The sequence below is a fragment of the Nicotiana attenuata genome, chromosome 1, assembly GCF_001879085.1.
Source record: "Nicotiana attenuata strain UT chromosome 1, NIATTr2, whole genome shotgun sequence".
NCBI classification, from domain to species: Eukaryota; Viridiplantae; Streptophyta; class Magnoliopsida; order Solanales; family Solanaceae; genus Nicotiana; species Nicotiana attenuata.
Window position 1 is genome coordinate 88,108,918 of NC_031989.1, and position 11,518 is coordinate 88,120,435.

The following is an 11,518-nucleotide window of genomic DNA, read 5'->3' on the forward strand; positions in this document are numbered from 1 at the left end:
ATATATGCAACTCTTAGGTAATCAATTTAGTTTTGTTTAACTCGCTATTTGGTTAAACTGCCAATTATTTATTTATTTATTGATGTATAAATTGAGTCTTTATCTTTTTGCTTCTACGATAAATTTGTTTAACACTTGCATATAGTGGTAAAATTATTTAGGAATATTAAGAATGAATTAACAATATTCAATTTATTACTAATATTTATGGTTTTATTTTCTTAGTTTTTCTACTGAGTCTTGGGGGACAAAAATCCTGGAAACCATCTTTATTAATACCACATTCCAGAGAGTGCGATGATAAAGGTAGAAGGGCAGAATTGTCTTTTCCACAAAGTCAGAGAAAGATAATTCTAACACATGTTTCCTTTGCCATGGCACTTTCTAGAAAGAGGGGATTGAGGGTTTCTGTCGTCCAAAGACTCAGTAGAAAATTATAAAAATGAAACCACAAATGTTAGTATTACTAAATTAGATGTTATTAATTCATTCTTAAGCATTTCTAGATGACTTTATCACTCAATGTAAGTGTTAGGCAAACTTATTTGTAAAAACAAAAAAGATAAGATCCTCAATTTAATAAAATCAATAAATAGTAATTGGCTGTTCAACCTAATAACGAGTTAATAACCAAGACTAACTTTCAGTACCACATTGAAATCGAGAATTTCATACTTATTTTATCACCTAACTATGCTTAATTATTACTCCCTCCGGTCCAAAATAAGTGATTTTTTAGCCGTTTTAACACAGATTAAGAAATTCACCTTTTAGCATTAATTAGCAATAAAATTGACCATATTAACCTTTGCTATCTCTTCACATAAATACTTCTAACACATACTTCAACACTATTTACTCCAGGGGCAATGTAGGAAAAAAATAATTAATTCATTCTTGAAATCTGAAAAAATCACTTATTTTGGACTACAAAAAAGGGGCCAAAAAATCACTTATTTTGAACCGGATGGAGTATAAATTTTTACCTTATTTATTATTCAATCACGATAAAGTATATTGGTATGACATAAACACTAGGTATGAGTAAATTTTTACCGTGTGGCACTTTTGATTTGGTATTTTGTACACTTTAATGATGTCCGAGCACAGTACAGGAGTATGTGGGCTTTGGAATTCTTGATTATTTCTTGGTTTTCGATCAAAAATGGATATTAATTTTTGATGTGCTAGGAATCAATAATTAGAGATTCTTCCCATATTCGTTTCTTGGTTCTCTACATATATGTCTTGTTTTCTTTTATAGTTTCTCTCTGATTTTTTCGAACTTGATGGCATAATTGTCTTCTAATTTATATCATGGAATTAAAAGTATGGTTTTAGACAGAATTGGCTTCTTTTATCTTCAGTATAACAATATAGTATTTTGATACTTACTGGCTAGATTAATTGAGATTCGCTTCGCATGAGGCTCATTAAAGAGAATTGCTCGTTAATTGAGATTCATATGCCCAGATGAATTCGACATATGAAAAGTTCACGCCCTTCTTTATCTCTAAAGATAGGGTGTCCTAACCATCCAACCATTATTCCATCCTCGTTATCCATTGAGCCCGCGCTGAATAATCCCCTTTTTGCTGGATTATTGCTGATGTAATCATAAGAAGGTAATTTTTTAGAAATTTTAGACCAGACTTCAAAAGGGGTGAAATCAGGGGCTAATCTACCTTTTCAACCCGAGTTAAGACAAAGGAAAGGTCTCACTCAAGGGGAAGACGCCATCATTAAACAAAGAAGCTGAGTGATTGACAATTCAAACATGGGTTTGATTCACTCCATATTCTAAGAAAGATTTATCATCGGAAAAGAGGAAAAAACGGAGTCTTTGTCTAAAAAAATGTGTTGAGAAAGGGCAGACGCATAGAACCTTTCAGCGAGATAGTGCTTTTTCAACTCTCTCAAAATGAGGCAATATTTTTTTTTTTTAATGTATGGCTAGTGGCGGAATCACATAGTTCTAAAGAGTGTAAACTAATACTTTTTTGTCGATGAATTACACTGTTTAGATAGGTAAAAACGATTTTTTATGTATATATATATATATATATATATATATATATATATATATATATATATATGTGTGTGTGTGTGTGTGTGTGTGTGTGTGTGTGAGAGAATTATATATGGAAGAATTATAGTATTAACTCTTTAAATTTTGACACCCCTTAATAAAATCATGACTCCGCTACTGTGTATATATGGCTGGATTCTTGAAAAGTATGGTCTACGGCTAATATTAGGTTCGGCTTGAGCAAGGCCTCCGTTATACTGGAGTAATGATCTATGCATATGGAAGAACTATAGATTTTCAGATTGTATGTTATGTGCACACAATTGACTGCAGTTTCATTGAATCATTAAACCAATACTTGAAATCTTGTTCAAACACTGTTTCATTTTATGTAATGCTATTTTTGTTAGCCTGGCCTTTTTATGTTTGAAACCTTTTAACTTCAAACTTCTCATTTAATTTTTAATTAATGACATACTGTCATGACCATAGAAATGTCATGATATGTTTAAAATCACAAAATAACGCTCTTTTTGTTAGCCTGGTCTTTCTATGTTTGAAAACTCTTTAACTTCAAACTTCTCATTTAATTTTTAATTAACGACATACTGTCATGACCATAGAAATGTCACGATATGTTTAATATATTTTTCGTATGTATGAAAAATTCTTCATTTTTAAACTCTATGCAAGTTAAATACTTCGATATAAATGAAACTGAGGAACCATTATATAGTTTCAATCAATGGATCCAAGGTTACGGAAGTGCTAAAGAGCATGCAACATGGTGAAAGTTAAATTTTCAAGCAGATTCTGATTATATACTGAATCTTGAATCTTAGAGCCTTGAAGTAACGGTAAAGTTGTCACTGTGCGACTTAAATGTTACGAGTTCAAACGGTGGAAGCAACCATTAATGCTTACATTAGGATAGGCTGTCTACATCACACATCTTGGAATGCGGCCCTTCCTTGGTCCCTGCGTAAATGGTGGTTACTTTTGCGCACCCGACTGCCCTTTTTTATTCTGATTATTTACTGAACTGTAAAGCATAGCATAAAATTTGATATGAAAGCTGAATTACTAACTCTTACATTATAACAAGATACATAATATTGACCTCAAAGTAAAGATACATAATAGTTTCTCTTGGGGATACCAGAGCACACAATTCTGTGCAGTATTGGCTTTCCCTTATTGTAAAGCAATTGATACATAACTTCTTTAATTCAATATTTTTCTTTCTCACTTTCTGGAAAATTGAAAGCCTGTAAACAAATAATCTCAGGGAATAACTTCCATCAATAACCTATAAATCCATATCGACCGGCTGAACGTCTGATTCAAAATTCCGGTTTTTGCAGGTTTTGTCACAGGGGTAAGGACAGTCAATCTCTTGGAATCGATTTCTGTCGTAAAACCAGTCTCCAACTGCTTTGGCAATTGTCTGCAGAATGCAATGTTTTAGCGGTGTCAATGGTTGACAGAAACAGGAAAACAGAAGTAAAAGATACTGAAACTTTGAAATTTCTTTTATAATAAACCTAACATCAAAAAATAGTTTTTAGTGCACGGATTGCATACCGTGCTAGCTAATCTCGGAGAGTCTTCCCTTAGCCATGTCTCCTGTGTTCCGGTTTGACAATGTGCATAACACGAATTGATGTAATACCCTCTAGTTGAGGATGGTCCAAGCCCGTTTAACGCTTTTAAGAACTCGTTCCTATAACCTGAAAAATAACACCATGTATTAGACGCAAAGACCAAATTACCCCTTACAACCAAACTGAGTTCTCTATCGTATAAATTAGCATCTTCACGCTTGCTATAACTAGTTATTCTTTAGATATAAGTATTAGCCCCAAAGGACGGCCTTATTCCATACTGTTGTTTATTCTGAACCGGTCAGAGTGTTATCCTTTACCAGCGGATAGGTGCCCTAAATTCCTACGACCGAATCTTTCTGGCCCCTGTCAACTTCTTAATCTATTAAAGAACCTCTATTTTTCTGTGTTAGTTAAGCATGAAAGCTAGGAAAAAGGCTTAAAAATCTTGACCTTGCATGGTTTCGAGCTGAGCAGACGAGCATTTCAATATGTCAAGCTTGCAGTTGCGCCAGGTTCCACGAGGATCAGCAACACCAGGGGCTAAAATGTTCTTTATCTGAATATTTTAAAAATAATAAGTAAGCAAAAATCAATTATTTAAAGAGCAAGATTATTCTCATATATATGTACATATATGATATATATCTATATAAAACATAACTTTGATATAGTGAAGACTGAATTTTATTGCAGCTATAACCAAATAACAAAATGCTAACAATGCTTTACCTACATTAATATTATAGATAACACATTATAGGACAGTGATAAAGAGAACTTGTCTCATAAGAATAGAGGAAGCAATTCAGATAAACCACAACTTGTCAAAGAAATTCCAGTACATTACCAGACAAGGCCTAGTCTCATTTTCCTAATAAAAGGTCAGCCCAGTGCACTAAGCTCCCGCTATGCGCGGGGTCCCGGAAAGGCGGACCACAAGGGTCTATTGTACGCAGCCTTACCCTGCATTTCTGCAAGAAGCTGTTTCTACCACTCGAACTCATTACCTTCTGGTCACATGGCAGAAACTTTATCAGTTACGCCAAGGCTCCCCTTTTTCATTCTAAATACTTCATAGAAATTGGAAAATTGTGGAAAGGAAGAAAAACTAAAAAGAGAAATCAGAGATGCACTGACCTGCCAGGAATCATAGGCTGCATTTACTAAGAAAAGTGGTGTCTTGATTTGTTGCGCGACATTTTGTGGGAAAAAACACTGCAACATAAATTATGGTGTTTTAACATAAGATTGCATCAACTAAGGGGAAAACATATTTTGAAAATAACTCCTCTTACCAATCCTGGTTTTAGTCTTGAGGTACATGATTGAGGCAAATTCTTCGCAGAACCCTGAATCAAGATAATGTAACACGCTGAGGACGAGTAAAACTCAATCTATCGAATTTTATCAACGACATAAAATACCAGCAGAAAATATGATAAAAATAAGCATACATGTGTGTTAACAACATCGCTGTAGAACTGTTCAATATGAGACGCACCAGAAATAGTCTTCCTGTAAACGGAGAAGCAAACTTTACTAGTAGCGAAGAGGAGTACTAAATTTCTCGCTAATTTTGAGATGGCCGCAATAATAAAAAGAAAATAATAAGAATGCTTACGCATTGATAAAGAAACCAGCATCTGAAAGACATTTTACTTTAGCGCCCGGTGGAAGGAGGCCTTTAAATCTGTCGCAATGTAGAATTGCAGCCAAACTGCCAGCTGAACATCCGGCTAGAATAGCCTACAATGAGAAAACACTCTGTTAGAAACTGACAATATCGGAAGATGAGTGTATAACCATCTCCAATAATTTGTGATCAATTGATGCATCGTACATTCTGAGCGTTCTTCATTCCTTTTGCTAAGAAATCCTCCATAACAGCTGAAAAAATTCTGGCTCCTCTGTAGTATACTTTTGTTTTCTGACATAATTCAACATGTACATCAAAATCCATGAAAATGGTTCAAGTCTATAATCTTTAATATTAGGAGACTGTGACAGTATTATTATTTATATCAAATCAATAATTCTAGTATTTACAATAAAATTACCGGATCGACTGCTTCAACGTCACCAGTAAAGGATGATCCATCACAATATCTAATTCTAATTCTGTTCCAATTGTAAAAGTCTACAATTTCAAAAGCACTGTTAATTAGAAGGATTTAAAAAAAAATAGGAATGAAACCAATGTAATTGACAGGGGTGAAGCTCCAACCTGGATTAAACTTAGCCTTGTTGCTTAAAATCCCTGAAAAAGACACTGTCTTTACCATAAGTTTAGATGATCCCAATCGTGTTTTTGTACGGGAAAGGCAAGTCGTGGCGTTGTTGCACCATGCTCCTCCCTGAAATTCCCGACGTCATAGGATCAATTCTAATGCAAATTGGATCTTTAAGACATCATTAGTAAATTTATAGAGAAATAAGAAACAAACCTCAAGTTGGATAAACCAATTGTTAACACCTGCTCCAAATCCTTTATCAAAATGGTATGCTGGTGGACTCCCATCCAAACATACTGCAAACATATCATTGACATCAAAATCAACACATTCTTGAATTCTTTTTTCTCATAATCAATGGCGGATTCAGGATTTAGACGTTGCGGTATTCTAGCTAGAGGCAGACCTATTTGCACCATTGAGGGGTCACTGAACCCCATAAACTTCAGCAAAAATCTTGTATATGTATGTATGCAAACCTTAAAAATGATTTTATAAATAACTTCGTACCCTGAATACTAAAAGCCTTTAAGGGGCAATGATAAGAAAAATAATAGTGCCCCATCGCGTAAAAATCTTGAGTTCGCCTCTGATTCTAGCTTCAAATATAAGTACTAAAATGTATATTCAACTCTACCTACACTTGTTTTTCACATATATATACACTTAAGGTTCGAGTTAGAAGTCGCGGGTTCTTGCCAAATCCGCGACTTTGATATTGGATCCGCCACTGCTTAGAGTTATTTAGACAAAAAATTAAAAAGATAATCACTTTGATTCAAAAAAATTCTTACCAGCTCCTTTTGCAACAGCACTCTGAAGATAAGTAATATCAACAGGGTGTCCTTCAGTTATTAAAAGAATCAGTAAAGTGATTATTACACGTAGCCATTGTTGCATTGCCCCTTTTACCATTCTGCAAATTATTTCATGAAAAATTACAACAATAACATAATTAACCAAACAGTATGCAGAAGATCCTAAAAATTGATAGACAAAGTGAAACAAAGAAAAGAAAACATTGACACTTCATTCAGAAATGTTTCATATATTTACCATATTTAGCATGTAAATCAATGTCTCAAGATTTCATTCCTTAAAAATTAATTTAATGCTACATTTTTTTTAACTAAAAACCCATGATAAAGACAGTGCAAACAAGAATCTACAAACAAATATCAGAATCAACAAATGTTTACTAAACATAGAATTGAAGAAAATATTACCTGGAATACAAAAAAGAGTGAAGAAAATCTCAAAATGAGATTATTTGTGGTAAAATCTGCAGTAAATCCAGTTATGTATTACTATTGTTTCTTGAGCTAAAACAATGGTCCAAAACCAGATGTTAGTCGAGACTCGAAAGTAGAAGCTTATATTTATACTGAAAAGAAAAAAAAAGGAAATCTAATTATTTCCACTATGTTGTAAAATTTTCACTCTATTAATATAATTAATATACTTTAATAGGTTGATCTGATATTGTAACATTTACACAATGTCTATTTCTAGAATTATTTTGGAAGATTCTTAAAAGTAAAAACTTTTCCAAAAATATTGTTTGTCTGAGATTTAAGGAAAAAAATTTAGAAAGCCTCTTTAAAAGTTTCTTTTTACTAAAGAAGTAGAGGTATATATGAATAGTAATCCAAGAAAAATCATTCAATTCACAAAACTCACTTATGTTAAGAAAAAATACATCTTAACATGCTTTTTTATTTATTTATTTATATGGTAGAATAAGAATCTTTTCAAAAGTATTTTTTTTCCAAAAGTTATCAAAAGCGTCCAACTCTATGGAAAAAAGAAGATAGATTGATCCATCTCAGAGAACTTTCTTTTGGAAGAAAAAAAACAACATTAATAATAATACATACGTATTATAATTTTGTAAGTGGAGTCAGAAGATAATAGTATGTACGTGGATCTTATTCACACGTTAAAAATAGAGAAATTATTTTTGATAGATTCTTGGCTCAAGAAAAAAAATCAAAAATATAATAGTGAAGAAGTCATGAAACAAAAGCAATAACAACATCCAAAAAATAAGTTAATCAAAATAAAAACAACAACAGATAATAATTCTCCATCCATTCACTTTTACTTCTCTACTTTCGTCTTTTCACGTCCCTTAAAAGATAATAATTTTAATATATCTTTTACTATATAACCACTAATAATGATGACATTTCAAAAAGTCTTGAAAAATAATTTTGAAAATGCTGTAATCAATGCTAAGGGTAAAACAAGAAAAAAATATTTTTTTTCTTGATTTACTAAATTGAACGAGTAAAAATAAAAATATATTTTTTTATAATGGACATTGGACAAGTAAAAGTGAATGGAACGAGTAAAAATATATATATTAAAAAATAAAAAATAAAGGGCTTTCGTAGGAGGGGTTTTCGAACAGAATAAAGAAAGAAAGTAAAAAAAAGAAAGCTGCCGACACACATTCGGTTAAGACAGAGATTAATGTACTTTTGTTAAGAAAAAGGTTGCTAAATACAGACATTACTATAACGTTAGATTTGACAAGTGCATGTGCCCAATGACGAATATCTTATCGTTTTACGCGCTCCTCATTCAATGAGCTGGACACCAAATTTAGAAATAGAGAGATGGAGTGGTCTTTCTTTTTTCTTTTTTTGTTTTTTTTTCGGATTATTTTTCTTTTCTATTATTTTTAACCTATTCTTCCAAGGGTCAATATTGATTGATTAAAAGTGTAAAATTATTAGTCGGTTAGTCTCGTTACCTTTTTAATTACCGTCTTTTATATGATCATTCGTAGTTTTTACTCCCTCCGTTTCAATTTATGTGACATGTTTGACTGGGCACGAAATTTAAAAAAAAAAAAATTTGAATTTGTGGTCTTAAACAAGTCAAAAAGGGGTCCAGAGTATTTGTATGGTTATAAAAGCTTTTCATTAAGGGTAGAATTAAAAGTTTAAGCTAAATTGTTTTCAAATTTAGAAAAGGATCATTCTTTTTGGAACGGATCAAATAGAAAATAGGTTCACATAAACTAGAACGGAGAAAGTAATTATTACCACACGAAAGTTGACTTTTTGACTTATATGCCTGATTAGACGTTCCACAATAAGTGAGGTGAGGGGATTTAAAGGGGAAAAAAGGAGGGGCGAACTTTAATTGAAGTAGGAGCGGAGCTCCTCATATAGAGTTAAAAATATTAAATTTAAATTTATTTGATATCAGATACAAAATCTATAATTTAAAGTTAGGTGAGCAGTTTAACTTTTAATGTTAAAGGTACTTAAATTCCTCCGGTTAGAATCCCTATAGTTATAGTGAAACACATTTATTGGTAATTGATTAAAATTTATTGGACACGTGTCACGATTTATAATTAATAATTTTTGCCTATTTTTACACTCTTCATTAAGGGTTATTTGGTTTTAGCCATGCTTTACTCGTTATAGGGTTGAAAATTAATTAATTAGCAATTACGTGAGAACTCAATAAGTCGTTAATTAATTAATTCAATAAATAATCAGATAATGCAAAAATGCAATCATATTTCACGTTTTCTTGTAACGTTCTGCAATGGAGGCCTAGCTAATGAAGATTATATATTTTATGTGTATATCTTTTTTTTTTAATAACTTTATAACTAAACTAAAACCCATGTTTAAGGTAGAAAATGGAATGACTAGCTTTCTTTTTCATTTTCCAATTTTCTTTTTTCATGTACATACTCAAGTTATGTCGCACGAGCTTTTTTAAAATAATATTTTCAAAATCCTATTAGATTCTCTAAAAATAATTTTATTTTGAAGAGTCTGATACACACCCGACAATATTTTATGGATTTCGAGCAGCATAATTTCTAAATAGAACCGAGGAGAGAACTGAAAGGATGAGGTTGTTTCCTAGGAAATCATATCCATGATTAATAAAATGGAATTTTAGGCAGATACGTGAACGCCGGTGATTATTTTAAGGCATATAATTTGATAGCGAGACTTGAAATAAGCTGTCATTTCACCAACTAGAAATTTAAAGCTGCATGTACTATAAACTTCACGACCACATTAAAGTGAAGTACTTCAAAGAAAAAATATTTTCTTTTCTTTTATTATCACTTACTTAATTACTTTACCAAAAAGGGTAAAGAATCATTGGTTTTCTTTCTATGTAACTAATTACTATAGAAGAAAAAAGAGAGTATATAGGTTGACAAGTACATAATACTGTATTGGGAAAAAAGTTGAATTTATATTGAAGATGACGTGGCGTGACACGTGGACTGGACAAATGGTCAAAGCGTAACAATTGAAAAAAAGGTACGGGAGATGACAGGTACGGGAAGAGGAAGTGAAACAGGCACGAGAAGCAGTTTAGACACGAGTCTCGTACCAATTCAAGTCATTTAAAGCCAGTGGATCGAAAGGCTTTGAAGACATGGATCTAAAGACAAAAAGGAGTCCAAATTCAGTATTAAATACCTGATATGTTAGAAAATTGGTATTTAATAGGAATGTTGTGTAACGGCTTATTTAATGTCATTTATTGTCCATAATTGTCTCATTAAAACTTAGGTTTCATTCCTTTACCTAGAATCAACTATAAAAGGAGGAAGTTGTATTGGGAAAAGGGAATCATTGACATCATACTGAAATAAAAACTTGTTTACTGCTTTATTATTATTCTAAGAAAGCCTATTATTCTTTTTTTTGGTCTCTTGATATCAGACACCCGATTTTTCATCTCAAATTCTAGCTTTATCCAAAATATTATTTCTTTGGTGAAACAAATTGGTTCCATTACCGGGAATCTGATAATCTATTCTTTTTAAGTTACATTCTATCTGTTGTTATCATCATGTCACACGACAATAATAACAGTGAAAACACCTTGGGAAACCGAGAAAATCAAATGCATCAAGATCAAGGAGATTTGCAGAACTTTAACGCGGTTCCTTCCCTTCAAAATTCACCACGTCAATCTCGTGAAGGCACTCCTAAATCACATGCTGATGAGCAAGAGCAATCAGAACATTTTGAGGGACCAAAAGAAGCTCTGCAAAGAATAATTGATGCACGGGTTAGCCAAGCTCTTCACGCGCTAGTTAGCTGGTTACCTGCTGCGCCGTCCACACCTTCGCCTAATAACAATACGCTGGAGAATCCTCGTTCTGGCCTTGTTAATTCAAACGAAGGAACCCCCATTGAACCACGAGAAATGAATCCAGGTAATACAAATAATTCTTATTTACAAAATTTGGTACTAACTTTGCAGACATAGCTCAAAGAACAAAACGAGCGCATCGAACAAATCCGTGGAGTTCCCCCAATAATCAAAGGAATAGATGCGGATAAATATTCACAACAACCTTGGAAACCGAGTGCTGCTCCCCTTTCAATCCCTAAAAAGTTCAAAATGCCTGACATTTCAAAATATGACGGCACAACCGATCCACGTGACCATGTGACGGCATTTACTACAGGGGTCAAAGGAAATGATTTAACCAAGCAGGAGATTGAGTCCGTGTTGGTCAAGAAATTTGGTGAAACACTCACCAAGGGTGCACTAACCTGGTATTCTCTTTTGCCTGAAAACTCTATAAACTCTTTTGCTGAGCTTGCAGATTCTTTCATTAAGGCGCACTCAGGAGCACAAAAGGTTGA

General features: G+C 32.8%; 1 protein-coding gene across 1 annotated transcript; it reads right to left on the reverse strand.

Annotated features, from left to right (window-relative positions):
- Positions 3,092-7,375, reverse strand: LOC109230081 (pectin acetylesterase 8-like). The gene is made up of 13 exons (XM_019395613.1): positions 7,094-7,375; positions 6,662-6,783; positions 6,081-6,163; positions 5,861-5,990; positions 5,694-5,773; positions 5,477-5,563; positions 5,258-5,382; positions 5,091-5,151; positions 4,932-4,985; positions 4,774-4,851; positions 4,087-4,192; positions 3,614-3,759; positions 3,092-3,476 (listed from the first exon to the last, which is right to left on the reverse strand). The coding sequence occupies exons 2-13, from the start codon at positions 6,780-6,782 to the stop codon at positions 3,339-3,341; spliced, it is 1,209 nt and encodes a 402-aa protein (XP_019251158.1). The 5' UTR covers position 6,783; positions 7,094-7,375; the 3' UTR covers positions 3,092-3,338.